The sequence below is a fragment of the Anomalospiza imberbis genome, chromosome 5, assembly GCF_031753505.1.
Source record: "Anomalospiza imberbis isolate Cuckoo-Finch-1a 21T00152 chromosome 5, ASM3175350v1, whole genome shotgun sequence".
Classification (NCBI taxonomy): domain Eukaryota; kingdom Metazoa; phylum Chordata; class Aves; order Passeriformes; family Viduidae; genus Anomalospiza; species Anomalospiza imberbis.
This window is the reverse complement of record NC_089685.1, coordinates 35,155,738-35,174,680: the sequence shown is the minus strand read 5'-3', so window position 1 is coordinate 35,174,680 and position 18,943 is coordinate 35,155,738. Positions and strand designations below refer to the sequence as shown.

Below are 18,943 nucleotides of genomic sequence, written 5' to 3'. Positions count from 1 at the left end.
GTCTTCTCTACAGATAAAAAACTGTGACATTTAATAAAGACAACACATTTCCACTAACTGTAGTAAGAACCTGTGGGATATCTAACCCAGCTACTTCTCAGTCTGCAGAAGATATTGACAGTACAATATTGGTAGTGGCTACTTTCCTTCTCTGCTTAAATAAGATCTAGTCCAGCAAATGCTGACCAAACATCTATGAAGTGTATTTCCAAATCTAGTAGTACCAAAACTAAAGAAAAGACATGAAAGGGACGTAACTCTTTCCTTGAGAAAAACATTGATCCATATTCATGCTGTGTTCTAACTGGATTAGCACAATGTAATTTTCTGGGAAAAGTTGCTTATCAAATATTGCAAGGTGTTGAAACATAGGAGAACAGGATAGGAGTACTGGATCTCAGCATGACTCAACATATAGTGGGAATAAACAATGTAAAAAGAGTCAAGCTTCACTATTACAAAGTGAAAAACAGTGAAACTGTTGTATTTCAGAACAGATACAATTAAGTAGAAATTCATTATACTCAAATTTCTCATAAATATATTTGAGTCATAGTATTTGCCAGTAAACTATGATATGAATACCACACTGACTCAATGTTTCTAGACTAATGCCAGTGCATGCCCTTTAATACAGATTAAGTTATATGTCATTGCATCACTTGTGTTGCATTATATTTTATCAGTTCCCATGTAGTGCAATATCCTATACAGAATGGAATTGTGAATGCAATCTGAAATCATTCTTCAACTGTGCAAAGATACAGAGGGATTTCTACAAGAATAATTCTGTGAACTAGAATCCTTTCTGAATGTTTCTGGCTCTGCATTTTACTTCTGTTCACTAATTGGTTTGCTGATTTTATTTAAGGAATGAGAGCAAAGACTGCACATGCTAAGACAATGTTATCATGGATCGGTTTATATCCATATATCTATTTCTGTATCTATATCTATATCTATATATACTACTAGGTTAATATCAACAGAGTCACAATCCAGTCAATTTTATATGTTTTCTTGGAAAACAGATGTTCTATTCATCATTTACTCCATGTTATGCTCCAGCTAATAACATCCCCAGACAGAAAATTGAGAAGAAATCACATAGAAGAATTTTCTTTTTGTGCATATAAATTGAAAGTTCAGAAGGCCTGAGACAGTGAAAAACCCCAAAAGATGGGTCTGTTCTGCTGTGTGTGATACCTTCCTGAATTTTGTGCTAAAACACTAGTATGTAGAAAATTCCATTAAAATTAATGTAATCATGGACTGTGTCTCTTATACCTGGTGTACAGATAAGAACCTCTCTTTTGAAATTTAAAACTTCTTTCTTAAAAGGCTGATCTGCCTCCTCCAACTGCCATAATTGTTCTTAATACCTGATAAAGATCCATGGTGAAATATCAGTCTCATTGACGTCTGGGGAAAAATTTGTGCTGACACAAGTAGAAATAGAGCTCTCATTTGCATCCTGCCACAGTATTATATTTGCCAGTAATTTACTTCTCTCTTTGAGGAGCTGCATCAATAATACTACTATCACTCCTAAATCTACAGCCCAATATCTAATGGAAGAAATGGCTATTTGGGGAGGAACAACATGGAAGTATAACAAGAAAACACAAATTTCCAAATCTTTTTCTAGAATAACTTGTTCTGGTATAAAAAATTGCCTTTGTTCAAGGAAGAATTTACCAATCTTGAATCTTGCCTCAATTTTGTTTCCTGGCAAACTTTGTTAAAGGTACACAAGCCCACAACTACACATATATTTACTTCACTTATATAAGTATATAGCCAATATATAATTTATATATTTTTATTTATATTTTTCTTTAGCTTACATATACATTGACAAATAGGTAACACGAAACATTCCTGCTACTTGCATCAAAAAAGATTTGACAATATGGATATTCGTATAGCACTTAACCAAAGCCAACTAAAACTTTGAGATAAGAGTTTGATTTTAAATGTATTAATGATTATTCTCAGGCCAACGCAATAGAAATGTATTAATTAATAGGTGATTACAGTGATAATTATTAATGGATGATATCAGCACATATTTCAAAATGGTTTTTAAGAGTTACTTTGCTAGCCTAGGAATTTAAATCTTAGTCTGTATTTTAATTATATTTTAAATTATCTTTTTATATTTCAATCTGTCATGTTAATTAAAACTATAAAACTACTGTAATATAAAAAGAAATGTGAGTCAAATGATCTATTAAAAATCTGATGTTCAGAGAGATCAAAGAAGAAAATGTAAAAATATTCTCCTTTCTTTAAATAAGGGGAGAAGAGTGTGCAAGTCATAATTGTGCTGTATGTTACATTTATTGCTACTTAGATTTTAGTTGGAAATTCAAATATAACATGGTCTGCTCTTGCTTTAGGGCCTAATTGCCTTTTAAAATGCATGTGCCAAATTCTCATAGGGTGTAAACTGGAACAACTCCAACAGACTTAAAGCAGTTGGAATGAAATCAGTGTGTATTTGATCTTGGACTGGCTTTGATGAAACAGATCATAGATTTTTGTCAGTTAAGAATATGGTTCAAAAAGTCCTGTTTCTTTCTCAACTTAAAAAAGGCACAGACTCTTTCTGCATCTGGCATGGTTGTGGTCCAATCAGTGTTAAAGACAACTGATCTGTTCCTTTGTGAAGCTGTCCTTAGCCAGCACTGACAACAGCAGGTCCTTCTGCTGAACAGGTATCCAAGTATCTGCCTTCCAATTGCAGCAAGGACAACTGTCAGGAGGGATTCCAGCACCAGCCAGGACATCCCACACTGATTTCTGGCAGTGGATCCCATGGATACAATCATTAAGAGGCAGCACTTCCTTGTTTGAAGAATGTTGTCACCAAATCACAACTCTCAGAACTATCTTAAAATTGTTAAAATTTTTTTCTCAGTATTTAAATGTTACAGCAAGATGGAGCAATAAATGGTGGATCATATACATAATATTTCCTAGGCTGGGTCTCCCAGGTGTCATTCACACTTCTGATGCTGGTTTTGGTTTTATCCCAGTAGCATCAGTATCATCAGAAAAGGCAGGAAGTAATAATCATTAATAGCAGGAACTGGCTGAAGTGTACTGCAGAACCATGCAGTACGATCAAACTGAAAATAATGAAAAATGTGTCACCTGTTTAGTAATTTCAGTGTGATAGGCAAAGAACACAAATTGTGTAGATCCAGGTTTTGAGATTGCTGCTGTTTCCTGAGTGGTTCAATGAGGCAACAGCAATTAATGACTGGAGGAATTACATCTACTCCGCTTTGGAAATTCAAATAAACAACTTAGAAGGAAGAATGTGGTTCTACTGTGCTTGAGAACCTATTAGATATAAATGTGATGTGGTCTGAATTCCTTACCCATCATCCTAAGCAAGTAAAAAGAGTTGACCCATGTAGGTACCAAAAGTTCTCACTGCACTGAAATTAAGCAGTCTACAAACAGGCTGAACTTCCACTGACAAAAGAAAGGGAATTATTTCTGCATACTTGCAACTGCAGTACACACAGAATGTGTAAGACTTAAATTAAAATCCTGCCTGAGGATCTATAGATATATAGCACACTTCACCCTAGTTTAATTAAGTGTAATGTCACTATCTGTATTGATCAAAAAACACAAAAAGCACTCTTTTTGATGTTCTAAACTAATGAATATTGCTGAATAATAAATTACAAGTACCAGAAAGAATTTATAAGCTGCAAGCCAAAACCAAACTTCAACAGATCCTCAATAAGAGTAACACGGCAGCACTGACAAGGTTTCTTGGATATCAACCTAGAACATTTATTGCTTCTGCTTGCAAGCATACTTAAATGTTTTCAGTTTTCTTATATCTTTCTCCTACCCCACCATCTCCCCTTCTTCCCTTTACCCCACAGATGCACAGCAGTTCCAGTGTCAAGGTTGCTCCACGCAATTTGCATTAACATTTCCAGAATAATTATCTGTCAGCACAAGCTATTCAACAAACAATGCAAGCAGCTCTGATTTAGTAAGGCATTTGCTCTGTTGTTTTTCGCCCTCTCTCTTTTTTTTCCCCCTCCCTGTTCCTCATCTTGTTATTCTTGATAAGATGGCAAAAAGGGCAGTTTGAAGGATGTCAGGCTGACACATCCACATGGGCGAGTTCTTCGTTGTTACTTGCTTTGGTGGCATCAAAGGGTTGGCATCAAAGGCAGTGAGAGCTCCAGAACATCAGGGCCCTTGCTTTGTGGATGTAAAGGTTACAAGTTGTTAGCTCATACAGTAGGAATCTCTGTGCTTGAATTTGTTCTTTTTTAATAAACCTAAATTGTCCATGCAAAAACTAGGGGAGAAAACTTGTCATTGTTTCCAACTGATTAACTAGGTAAACATCTCCTTACTATTTTTACCAACATTCAAGACAACTGGTGCACTTCCCTCTGTCAGGACTTTGAGTGCATCCCTATATTAAAGCAAAGTTGGGAAACCACAGTCCCCAGGTATCAACAAAATCTGTACTGCAGCAACAGAATTTACAGTGTGCCATGGGCCATTTGTTGGGCTGGTGACAGACATTTCTTGCTGACAAACACCATGTATTGAACACAGTGACACAGTCTGATCTGCATGATGCACACATGAAGTGAAAAAACCAAATTTGCCATTTATACAAAGAAGCTAAATTCACAACTTAGGTGTTAGATTGTGCACAGCTCTGAAATTATCTAGGGGATCACAAGCCATTCAGCAGTGACAGTTCTTGAAACTTTAGCTGATGGAGGTGACACAAACCAATTTCCACCAGGACAAGCTCCTCTAAACCCTGCAAGAACTGTAAAACTGGTATTGAAGTGACATGGGAATGTGTGGAGAGTTTGAGACCACTAGATGATACTCTATTTTTATTTTAGTTCTGCATGTCAGTTGCCAGCATTTTTACTCTTGCCTTAGGGGTTTTTAAATGTATGCAGATTAACCTTGAGGAAATATTTTAGTATTTAACGATAACATTCCAAGATTGTTGAAGTAAATTAAATGATTCCCCCACTTTCTCAAAAAAGTTTTGGACTATAGCTGCAGCACTTTCATGTTTTCTACCAGCTTACGCTACAGTTAAAAGTATGGAATCTGTTTTCAATGCTAGTCCAAATATGCCTATACCAGTACAAAACTAAAGACTGTCCAGGACCTCAAGAGCAAATGTTTTCAGTCTTCAAAAATGTACATGACCAGAGATCTCAGTTCCATGACTCAGAGTCAGTGGGGAAAAGAACACCTAATTCCCAATAACCCTTTGCTCGTTCTTTGCAGCAAGAAAGAGCAAACAGGGGGAGAAATAAAAAGAAAAAACAAAAAACAGCCAGGTCATAATGGATCATGCCTGGTAATTTAGGACTTTATTTTCACATATACAGTGGCTTCTTGACCATTTTTGGAGTGTAAAGGGATTTCAACACAAATCATGGTAAGATTCACATAATACATCTCTTCCATTCCGTATCTGCAATTTTGCACTTCTGTATTAGAGTAAATTGTACTTTTAAAGGCACTTTTGCCTAAGAGATCACTATAATAATGCCAAGATCAATCTAGAAACTTTGTAGATATATTTATTTGATTTCAAGATTATTTTAAAATAACCACGTGTGTCAAAAAAACATTCTTTTGCTTGTATATAGATTGCAAATTATTTGGGGTGACTTTATTGCTTGATTTTGTAGAAAGACGTTATTTGGGACTGTCCTGCTCTGTAGGAAAGTAATTGTAATACAACAGTCTTTTGTTCTGTTTTACTAAAACACCCAATTTAAGTTGCTGAAAAATAGCAATTTACTAAATATCACTTGAAGCTTCACTTATCTGTGGAATGTTCCTGTGTTTAAAATTAAAATGAAAGCCTTATATATGTGCATGTGTGGGTGTCTGTGCATATATTTATACATATATATTTATATGTGGATATATATCTAGTTGGAGAGATTTTCTAGTTTGGTCTGATTCAAAGTTTTAAATTATTATTGGCTTTCTTCCTCACATTTCATTGAGACATTAATTTCTAAAATAAAATAGTTTCAGGCACTGCTTTGAAGTGCAACTAATCATAAAATATTAGGTCTGCACTCAGATGCAGTTGCCTCTAAAACTGTTGAGTCCCACCCCTTAGATTTTTTAAAAAATCTTTTTTCCATTCAATACTCTAATTCACTGCTCTATTAGAACAGGCATTCTACACATCCTATATAATGACATATGTCTAGAAATAATCCACACGAGAGTGAGTCTCGGATTTGGTCAGACTGATAAATATCTGCAGTTATTTTGAATTTATAATGAAGAACTTGACTTAATAGTGTTGTACAAGTCCATGCAGAGCAACTTGCTGATAATCAAGCAACTGAAGCATACTTCTTTCTTGGTGGGAGTTCTGTCATATATGCTTTAAGAGAAGATTAAATCTGAAAGGCCCATCATTTTCACAAATAAAAGATTTTGCCCAGAATTCATTACTTTGAGAGTTAGAAAGTCTCAACTACTTCAATGTTTTCCAAAATTTTCAGAGGAACATGCACCTGAAAAACACTTACAATATGTTTTACTTTGGTGATCATAGTCTTTGGTTAAGAATAACACTAGTCGTGATCATAAGGTTTGCAAGAATGCTGCATGTAGAGGTGGCTAACCTTGCCTGCAAAAGTGGATGAGATTCAGCCTGGAAGGTCAGAACTGGCTAGACAGACATGTCTTATACGCCACTGCTTTGGAGTCAAAACAATTAGTTTAACTGTTTTAACAAAACCTTAGTTCTTTCAGGATAATCACTTAATAGTATTGCCAAACCAGGCAGTGAGGATGTAACATCCAAGCTAAAATTCAGTGGATCAGTCATGAGCTTTTATCAGATGTTTGAACCAGATCTCTAATAAAGGGATTAGTAAGACTTGTTTCAACACTAGAAAAACCCTAAAAGCTGCATTTCAAGCTCCTGCTGTTGTGTTCTTCAAAGATCAGATCGACATTTCTAAGATGGATTTTAATTTTATGAAACATTGCTTTAGTAAAGATCTCATAAAATCTTATTTTAACAATGTCTGAATTATGGGCTAAGTTATGTTTTCCAAGAGTACCTTTTAACTGAGCCACACAAACAAAACACAGATTTCTCAGGTATACTAGAAAAAAATCATGTGGATGGGAAAAAAAATTTCAAATGTATAATCTCTGCTCAAAAATTAATATATGGGAGCATGATAACTACAATGGCTCTTCTCCCCCACTTCAAAACTGAATAAAATAAAAAAATTCTCTTCCCATTGTCTACACATTTTTCTATATAATACTAGGCTGAATTGTCTTGCATGCTTCTGAATACCAAACAATCTCTCAGCAAAATGAGAAATTGCCTCCCATCAGTCGCCTCGCATCTTTCAATGCTTCAGTTTTTTGAACTTATTTTTAAAGGGAATACAAACTAGAAGGATTTCATGAAACTGCACTAAACTAATGAGAAATAGAAGTGATTGGCTGGTGTGAAACAAATGGAAGAGTTGATTATGTATATGTAGAACAAAACATAGTAAAAAAATAAATACCTTGCTGGTACTACCAGCAAAGAAAGACTGGAATTACTTAATTTGGAGCGGAGGCTTGTAAGAATAAAGATTTAATATTTCCAGTGAAAAAGGTAGGCCCAGCACAAGGAGAAGGCAAGAACACTTCAAAGGTCTTGATCAGGAAGATGATATACAACACAGAACAGTTTCCAAGGCAGTGACTTGAGTCTTACAATTTGGGCCATTTAGCTGCCCAGGGAGGTGGAGTCACCGTCTCTGGAGGTGTTTAAAAACATACTGGATGTGGCACTCTGTGCCATGGTTCAGTTGATAAGGTGGTGTTAGGTCATGGGTTGGACTTGATGATCTCAAACGTCTTTTCCAACTCCACTGATTCTGTGATTCTGTGATTTAATCATAAAATGAAAGAGTGAAGGTAACCTGGATGTATTAGAATCTCCCTCCAGCAAAAGACCAAACTTTTGTTTAAATTCTTTCCTTTAATGGCCAGAAAGCAATTGGGTTGGCAGGTTTTAGTAAAGTTATTACAACTGACAGGAGATTGGACAAGCAAATCTGAACATGATGAAGAACTCCACAAGCAGGGGCTTTGAGGCATGATTCAATCTATATGCACTCAATATTGTTAACACTTGGTGTGTGACATCCCTCTGTGTTATGTTCCTGTTTGTTACATCATTTGAAAGTTGCACTAATGGCAAGACAGATATTGATAACCAAAGAAAAGGAGTAAGTAAAGGAAGAGAGACAGAATAAAATTAAATAAAGCTATCCAAATAGAAGTGGTAAGAGTTATAAAAATAAGACAGGAAAGGAAAACCTGTTTGCAAATAGGGTATTGCTGAAGATAGCCTACAAAATGGTTTCAATTTGTTTGGTTTGGTTTGGTTGGTTGCTGTTTTTGGGGTTTTTTTAGTAGATGCTGGCTGGAAAGACCAGGTGGCAAAATTCAATTGAGAGTTAGCAAGGATACTGAAAGTTGCCAGTGAAATACCCACTTAAATTGCAGAGGACTGTAGACATTTTATAGCTTAAAACGAACCATATCTTTGCGAGAAGGGTAGCACCATGACTTTGCACATCTTACATGGATTTTATGGCATGTTAGCAGCTAAGTGTGCTAAAAAAAGCAGGTTTTCAGTTCGAAAATAGGCTTTTAATCAATATTTAGAGGTACTCATACAAATGCAGGTACCTGCTTTTTTTCCACAAGATCTATGGTGCATCAGTTAGAGAGACTCTATCACTCCTCAGAAACCCAAATTTTCTTTTAAGCCTGGGCCATTATAACTACAGTCACTGCCAAATCCAGGTCTCATGAATGCACAATACTTTTCACTTTTGATTAGACACAATCACTTCAAGCCAACATTCCTCTTTTGATGTTGTGCTTGATCAGCTAGTTTTCGCAATGCACTTTTTCCCCACGGTGAATGCAGCAGATAGCGTAACTAAGCTTTTTGCAGGATTCTGCACTCCACAGTCAGCCTTCAGGGATGCTAAGTTTAAGAGTAAGGAAACAGTAATTAAAAGTGATTAGGACAAAAAGTCTCCATACTATGAAATGTGGACTCAATTGTCCTTGACACTGGCAGAACAAGGCAGCAGGTTTTGGTTTTGATTACAGCTTTACTTGGGATTGTAATAAACATGAGCCAGTATTCAAACTTTTAATATCCTGCTGCTTAACTATTTCCAAAAAGCAATCCAGCTCTTTTAAACAGTCCTTGTTTAAAAATTTTAATTTGTTTGGCTCTGTCTCTGCTTAGAGAAGTTGTAGCCTCATGGTAACTCTTTTATAAGTTCATTTCCAGAATCACAAGCAATTGTTTTTTTTTTTCCAACTAAGTGTTTCTGCATGTGCCAAAAGTGTCAGGCTGACAGCTTTCCTGCACCGTTTTATCTGGTTCCCACAGTAAGTATGAGAGACAAACACAGGAATGTGCCTAGTGCTGACTAGGCCCATCAAGGATACAATGATACTTACAGCTCTTCCAGGAAGCGGAGATTGTGCACAGGGTTTGAGGGCAGCTTAGTAATGTTGTTCATACTGAGATCACTGTAGGGGAAAACAGACAGAGACTTAATATGGCATGCCACAACTGTGGCATCCAGCTGTTCATTCCACACATTTTTAAGTACTACATTAATAAAAATTCGTTCCTCTGCCAGAATTGATGAATCATCATCTACTTAGCACATTAAACACCTTTTTCATACGAACACAGCTTTGTCAAACCAATACAGGCTGTAGCATGTTCCTCATTTCCAGAGATTTTGGAGTGTTTTATCATGCTTTATAAATCAGCTAGAACACTAAACAACACTTTTAGTCGACATAATTTTAATAAACCACTGTACTGTATTAAAATGTACTTGGAGTAGTAAAGGAAAATCACTATGATTTTTGTTGTTGTAGCGCTGTAGTACACTTGGTTTACTAAAGTAGACAGGCAAAAGCAAACAGATACAAAGTATTTGCATCATCCTTAAAATTTCATTAATATGGTAACGCTTTGTTTTTGCCATACAGCCTGTTGCGTGGTCATACTGTTCTGCCTTGCCTCACACAGGCACATCAGGTGCCCCCAAAACCCAACTTGACTTATAGAAATGACATATTTTCAAATAATAAACATTCCCTTTTTGAGTGCTCTTTTGTTACAGGTACTCAAATTGCATTAAATAAGTGAAATGAACCATAAAACAAGGGTGTAATGTGATCCTGCTCTGTAACACACTTCCTGGTGGGGTTCCATAGTAGTTCCTGGTACAGGAAACTACCAGCAATATCAGCTATGTCAGAGCTCATTCAAGCTATATTTTAGACTAAATTTCATATAATACCCTTTGATCTTTACTTGCCTATTCATTGTTTTCCACTGTCTTCCCCATGCCCTACAGTATCATTATAATTGCTTTTCATTGAGCACCAAGACTGTAAACAAATTGCATAATAAAAATCTGTGTGGAAGATACAACTTACACAACTGTATCAAAATTTCTGTAGATTCTGAAAATAAAATTAGGAGTGACCTGCATATTTTATGCAAGCATTATACAGTAATTTAAAACTCCCCACTACTTAAACATAACTACACATTTGTGGCAGTGCTTATAGTTTCCAGCTACTTTGGGTACTATTTAGATAACTTTATTTCTTCCAGCTGTTGAGAGCTTACAAGGTAAATAAGTTATCTGTACTTTGGCGGGTAGGCATCCTATTCCTACTCCATCTAGTTCTTATTATTCACAGTCTGTTTCACATTACAGAATATATGCTTTTAGTCAGCATAGTTAATTTAGATGTTTGATCTTTTGGTGAATTTTAAAATGCATAATTTAAAAACATACTTCACATAGAGATTTTAAAATAAGGGAAATGTGTTAATACTTTAGAACAATTATCAAATCAATATTGAGTAAGGTTTCTGCATTCACTTCAAAATCAAAGTATAATTTGAGAAATGTGTACTTATTAAATTCATTTTTTACTGTAACATTTTATCACCTAATTCTTTCATACTGTTTAGCAGGTTATTGCCCTTTCACTTTGATAAAGGCTCAAAGGATTTATTCTGGCAAAGGAACAAAAACATGGATTTATCTGGCAAAAGAAAAACTCATCCAGGTAGTGAATTATATACTACTGAATATTAAGATAAATCCAATATTTTAACAAGATCATTTTCATTATGATATTTTCAACACATGTCTTAATGGGTTTTTGAAAGCATGCCAAATCACATTTTAGACTTAAAAAGCCAGCCCTGGTGGAAGATGGGAATGATTTGTCTTCAGACACACACGTATTTAGGGCATTCTACAAACCCAAAATTAACCAGTGCTAAGGCTGACGAGACAAACCTGAAGTCTGCTTTTCTAGCATATTAACTTCTATTACTAGAAGGCAGTACTTGTCTGCTTGTATCACCCACAGGACCCCATGACGAACCAGTCAGGAGCAGTTTACCCAGACCCTAATATCTTAAGAGGATTAGGATAAGAGAAGGTGGCTTTCACTACATGCTTTGATGACCAAGGAGAAAATCAACAATAAGTGCATTTTCCTTAATAACATCTTTAGACCCCAGAGGTGGATTTGGCAACAGTGAACTGCTATGTCCTGCTCTCCTTTTTGGACTCCACTCATGTGGTAAAGTATGTATACCACATCATATGATGGAGAAGAACCTCTCCTTTTTCCCAGTGTACACTGCAGCAATTTCTAACTATTTTTAAACCTATCAGTTAAATAATTTCCTTCTGTTAGATTGGTTACTCTTTTTCCCCACATGATTTTTTCTTGGAATATAACACACAAAGGTGTTTTTGTGCAACAGAATTGCTAAACATTACCTATGCATATTTCACAGAATCATGGAATTGTTTGGGCTGGAAAAGACCCTTCAGGTCATCCAGTACAATCATCAACCCAGCACTGCCATGAGTTAATCACTAAACCATGTCCATCACTAAACCAAGTATCACATCTATGTATCTTTTAAATATTTCCATGGATGGTGGAGGTAACAGGAATTATTCCCCAAGCTTGCTCAATAATCTCTTTTTAAAGTAGTTTTTAAGATACCAGCAACTAATACACAGGACATTACAGTCTATGTTGGCAATGTGCTATTCTTGTAGCTGTAATGTTTTAAGAATATAAGGCAGACTATGGTAGTGAGAGGTAATATATTTGATGAGGCTAGCTAACACAGTTGGAAAAACTGAGAAACTTTCAGACACAGAAATCAAAGCTCTCTACTTCTTCCAGCTGTACCAAATGGCTAAATAGGTGACATTATTTCTCCCTAAAAAACACACACATCCCTTACACTGGCAAAGAAGTAGTTTGTCTGTGCTTACAGTTTTTAGATTCAGAATATTCTTTTGTTTCAGAATTACCATGGATGCATTTAATCAAATTTTTGTTCACTGGAATGACTAAGGGAGACAAGTGTCATGGCACAAAGTTACTTCTGGGGGGATGTTCAGAGAAGGTCAGAGACAAACAAAAAGAATTAATGCAATGCAATCGGTCACTGCATCTTGTGCGAACAATACTGCAAAGTTTGGGCTTCTGAACAGAAATTCCTCACAGTGCTCTAGAGATAAATAAAGAAGGTTCTCAGTGTTTTGGTTTGCTAGCATTTTGGACCATCCTGCCAAGAAGACATGGCTAGGATGAGATTTACAGCCATTAGCTAGATCAAGCACAGCTAACAGCCAGAAACAGCTAGGTGGTAAACTCTAGGGTTACATATCATTACAATGAAAACCAGTAACAATTGCAGAGGATATGTCTTACGTCCTGCACATATGATGGTTTCTTTCCTTCAAATGGGCTTTCTGATTTCTCCTTTCAGTGCTGGCCTGTAAAAATTAGCAATTTGCTCTCTCTATGAAAGAGAAGGGTATGAAAGTTGGCTTGTACATCAGCATTTGCAATGTAATCCTTAATAATATTAAAATCAAGGTACTGGAACTTTAACTATCCTCAGCAGAATGGTTCTGATTTTGTATCAAATCTTGGCAGACTCTTACAAACTACAGTGATGAAAAACTTAGAAGCATTTGAATACTGAAAATGTTTAAATAACTCAGTGTAACAGAACTCTCCCATCTCCCAGCAACAGCACATACAAATCCCACTGATGACAGTAGGAGCAATATGGTAAGAGTATACCCTAAATTTACAAATGCTCTGAATAGAGTCAGCCATAGTCCCACCATGGTGAAAACCACCATGAGCTGCCATATCACACTGAAAAGGCAATATGTTATTTTGAACAGTGAAATGAATGCATTGTCCCTTCTCCCATCAGCATTCCTGCAGCCTGTTTCCAGCTGCTGACTATAAAAGCAGCATACCAGAAAATGAAACTTTCACCTTTTCAAATGATAAGGAGCTTTGCTTTAGAGACTGCTTTGGCAACACGTCTCAGTACAATGATATCTTATTTATACTCTGTACCAATCAATCACCGTGCAGTGTCTCTAGTGACTTGTTAAAGGAATCCTAGCTCTGATTAAATCTTTGAAGACCAGAAAATATTGAAAACTGCACATGCATCTACCTGTTTTTTTTTTCTGGGTGAGTGGATGAGTAAATTCTGAGCATTTGCAAAACGGCATCCAAGAAGGCAAATACGACAGGTCTTTGTTTCCCCCAGTTTTATTGTCCGTGAATAAACACACTGAAAAAACATCCAGTTACCATCTTAACAGTGAGTAGTTCACAATGACTTCCAGAAAGCCAGTAAAACAAGTTAAGTGAACTAGTTCTGAACATATAATAGATGAGTCTGCAGGCCACATTACTAACCTTTTATTAACTGTTATTACAAGAGATGTTTCAGTGACTATTCATCATGGAAGATTGGTTTTTCACATTATATTTATGTCTTTTAAAGGAGAACAGAAGTATGCCTAGGGATACATGCTAAACTTCTACTAGGTTAAATGTCTATTATACTGAATGGTACAAACTTGTCTATCCATTTCAGGTCTAATACAATAATCCAATATTAAAGATAATTAATTTTGTAGCCAATTTATTTAAACAGTTTCAACCTGTTTGATTAAAAAAAAAATCAAGACTTATTTTTAATTTTGATTCTCCTAAGCTTGCCTTATCCAAGATGTATTAACAATTCGTTTTATGGAAGTCTTTGAAAGATAAAGCACTCTCATAAAATATTGTCAAGAGACTGAATATAGTCCATTAGCTGTTACCAGCTGAGAACAGTTTCTAAATGAAGACAATTTCCTTAATACATTTAAAGCAAAATTTGACACTAGCTTACATGTAGTAACACAAAATAATGAAAACAGGTGGATCCTACATCTGCTCATCCCTTGCTCTGCAAGGATTTGGGATGCTCTGCATCCCTTGCTCTGCAACTTTTAACACAGCACTCTTGTTTCTAGTGCTGGCAGGATATTAGGGTATAACGAATATCCACAGTATGATGGAAGAACATGTTGGCTATTGACTGCATGCCATCCACTAATACGAACGCTTCATCCTGTATGGAAAATATCTCCATATGCTACAGCTGCATTAAGGAGATAAATCTATTTGCCAAAATCGTAGTAATAGAAGCTCCTGTTTCTTACAGATAAATTGCTATAGATGTTTTCATTTGAGGATATAAATAAATAAATAGAATAATAATTACCATCATTTTGCAGAAAGGGAACTAAAACACCTAATGCTAAGTGACACGTTCACAGGCAAACAGATAGTTTATACAACACAGAGGAAAACAACACTGATGATGAGTTGTCCAGCAATGTTTTCATTAGAGCACACAGTCCAATCATGGCATTTACACCAGTTTACCAAAGTTCCATACATAAGCTGTCAATAGACTAAGCAAAAATACCGTATTTTCATTTTAATGTTCCTAGATTACATTATCTTTCAAAGTCAACATGAAACTTGCTAGTCACGTATTTGCATGTTTAATGCACCTATACAGAGCAGCACAGGGCAGAGTATGAGCATGTATAAATAAGCATTGTAAGTGTTTTCTGACAATTAAACCATAGTACTTCTTTTCATAACTAGCTTCAAACTTCATCTGTGATTCTTTGAAGGATCCTATTGCAAACTATGATTAAGATATGAATTTCCACTAAATTATTTACATTTGAAGAGTACATCTTTGTATTTGGAAAAATCTTCTAGAAAAAGAAGGAGTACATTAGTAGGAACAAGCAGTAGAGAGAGCCATTAAAGACATTACACAGAGTAGGAAATCTCACTATCAAGGTGTTCAAGGTAAATAACAAGTGGCAATAGCATGGATATTTCTGCCTTTCTGCATATTGATAATGACAAATGCTATTATTAAGTATTTAAAAATTCATTACCCTCTGTAATATTATTTGCAATAGCCAATTAATGGCAATGGATCCCATGGTACAGGTTTACAGGAAGGGGTGTAAGGCTAAAAGAGGATCACTCGTTACACATTTGTTACAGAAAATTTTTGTTACTTGGCATTGAAGCTCACTCTTTCCAAGGACCCAACTCCTTTGTATTAAAACATGCTGTACAACAAGCAAATGATGTTGTGTGGTCATGTGCAGTGAGCCTGTGTGCCTGCACACCTCCCAGAGAATTTCATGCCAGTATATGGACAATACTCCCTCTGTCCCTCTCGCACCTTTCCTAGTCACACCAGTGGTGCTTGTTCCAGCCACCACAACTGTAAATAGATATACATGGTAAGATCAAGCACCTTGAATTTAGGGAAGCCTCAAAGGTGATCCACTAAGGTCAGGAGGGCTCTGTCTATATCTCTTCTGTGTATTGGCCGATATAATACTGGATCCTAGCAAACCAGGATGATAGGTCACATCTGGATTCAACACAAAGTAATAAAATGCTTTGGCTAGTCTTTTGCACTCCCAACACCTGTCACTGAGTTCCTCTGATGTCATAGAGAGCAAAATTTGGCTAATTACCGCAGAAGGTCTGTAACACAGTGATTTTAAACACCATGCATTATTCTTGAACAGAGGCAATTCTTCCATATAAACAATCATCAAAGTCTTACTTATATCTGGACTGCAGAACATTTGTAAAGCAAACAGTATGTGCATGATTAATCTTTTTAGGAAACAATTTTGCCATTCAGTTTATCCAAGACTCCAGCAGAGGGAGCAGGTCAGAGCAAACAATTAGGGTCAAAAAAATAAAGTAAAGATCAAAGATCAGACCAAACACACCCAATGCCGAATTAATCTGACAAGTATCTGACATATCATTTTAGGTAAAAAGATTCTGGCTCTCTGTTTTGTTTTTTTTTTTTTTTTTTTTAAATATCAAATTCATGATGCTCACTAGATAAAATTAACCATTTCCTTTCAAAGCTGATTCATGGCTGTTCATTTGAGGTTGAAGACTCAGTTTGCTAAGGATTAATTACTAAGGTAATTTATGAAAACATTCCAACATGTCAATCATTTGCTGTACTTAACTCACATATTAAAAAACTTAAACAGAAAAAGGACTATTTTATAACACAGAAGACAGCAGAGGCAGTTGAAAGAGGACTGGACGGAATTCCTCTTCCACCCATGCCCACAGATTGTATTAGTACATTTTTACTTTGTGAATTACTGCTTGTTTCTGCTGCACTAGTTCAAACAGATGATATGAGTACTGCATACATGATTAATCTTGTTCAAATACTGAAACAATATACAACAGGAAAATAATATTGGTTTTTATTGTAACTTATGAAGACAACTGCCAGCATGTTTATTGTGTTTTTCATTACTTGTTTATCAAGTACTGTTTATCTTATTTTGCTGAAGAATAGAACAGTTAAATTGGCAACAGATATTTATTAGATGTGACCAAGTCTGGGACAAAGAAACTCTTGGTTTCAGAATATTTTCTGCCACTCCAGATGTTGCTTATTTTTACAATTATTTGCTACATAAATGAAAAAAATAAATTTTTTTTTAGTTATTATTTTTTTGGTTTTTTTTCCCTTCTCCTGAATGACTGGACACATTAATCCACTTTAGAAACTGGGGGTCCAATTTTCTTCTAATTCCCTGTCTATAATTTCATTCTTCTGGTTTCAATGAAGCTGTTTCTGAATTACGGTTATTTATATGAGAGGAGAAAATGTACAAAAAGCACAGCATAGTTTGTTTATTGACATGCTACATCTTGTCTACAGCAGAAACTAATTTAAAATCTATCTGAGTGTAAACAAAGATATAACCCTATTAAAAATATTACCCATAAGTTATAAAGTGCAAATTTCTAAATTAACTATTACAGCTCACCGGTAGTAAATTGGTCGGAATATCTAAACATAAATTATGTACAGCACAGATTATATGCTACACAAACCAATTTTAAAACTCATCTTCACCAAAACACCCAAGATAACTTCTGTGAGCATGCTGAGGGTGAAAATTAATCATGATTAGCCTGATTTCATTTGTAACATGATACAGTGTAAATAATTTATTTTGTGCATCTTAATTTGCCTCAACTCAATTCCACAGCACGGATTTGAAGAATTTAAACCCAAAGAGCTTTGAGAGAATCTACTCTACATTTCAACAGTGCTCATGTAAGCATGAGCATCTGGAGATCTGTGCACGACAGATCTGTGCACCCAGGGCAGGAAATACATCTCCTACACTGCACAGTGCAAAGGTCCCCCAGGTACAGATGAGTGAGCTGGGTCCAGAGCTGGAAGATACATTACCACCTTAGGTACCCTCAGAGAGACTAATTATCCCAGGTACAGCAGGATGATGCTATGGCTGTTCCAATTTCACAACACTGGGTCTTTGCACAATGCCACTTTGTGTGACATAATGTAGCAGGTGTTGTAGATAGGTGTTGTAGATATATACATTGAGTATTCCCAAAATAGTTCACTGCAAAATACATATAATCTGGATGAAATTCTGGTTTGGAAAAGGAGATGGCAAAAATAAAAGTCAGCAAAGACATGGGTCTATGCCTTTAATCTCAACAACTGAAATTTTTTTTTTTTTTTTTTTGGTCAGCAGTAAAATGCTGGTAAATTTCTTTGCTACTCTTATCCTCTAAATTTCCATTTTCCTATGCATTGGTGCTGAATCATAGAACTGTTTAGACTCAGAATCACAGAACTGTTTAGGCTGGAAAACACCATTAATATTATCATGTCCAATCATTTTAGCAGAGCCTTGTCACTTCTGCTTTTGCTACTGCTTAGTTGTACCTGGTGTTGTTGAACAGTAATTGAAGAGTTTCAGCAAAGCAAATGATGCTATACTTTACATCTACTAGAGTTCTACTTTGAAGTACTAATTTGATCATTTTTGTGCTGTTGCTTAGCTGAAATAATTATTTACAGAATCTTCTCTTTATTGCATGGACAACCCAATGGATGTCATATCATCAACATACTCAGTTTCATTCAATGTTGCTACCAAAAGAATTTCTCCTGATCTCTCCCCTAATCCAGGACTCCTCATTCCTTGTAAAGATGCTGTTTAACCAGAGTTGGCAACTGATCTATATTTTAAAAAATATCCAGCAAGAAAAAAAATTGGTTTTAAGTGAAATCAGTTCCCTGAATTGGTTCACTACCTTGGTGTTTGTGCCTCCACAAGTGCAAATACAGAGGAGAAACACATAAGAAAGGTGAAGCTGAACTGGCTTATTTCAGTTGGCAGTTTTGGCTTGGACTAATGCAGGCTGATGTTATACCTAGGATGTCAATATTGTAAACGTTCCTCAGATATAGGAAGTTGTGGATTTTTTATATGCACATCTTCTCTTTGTGTCTGACAGAGCTTGTTTGCTGACACACAAAAGGCCTTTAGATCTGCCAGCTCCTGGC

General features: G+C 35.8%; 1 protein-coding gene across 1 annotated transcript in view; it reads right to left on the bottom strand.

Annotated features, from left to right (window-relative positions):
* The window catches only part of LGR5 (leucine rich repeat containing G protein-coupled receptor 5), a 92,815-nt gene that overhangs the window by 44,796 nt on the left and 29,076 nt on the right, over window positions 1–18,943 (bottom strand). The window contains exon 2 of the mRNA XM_068190215.1: window positions 9,556–9,627. Coding sequence (XP_068046316.1) covers window positions 9,556–9,627 — 72 coding nt within the window. The remainder of the gene's footprint in view (window positions 1–9,555; window positions 9,628–18,943) is intronic.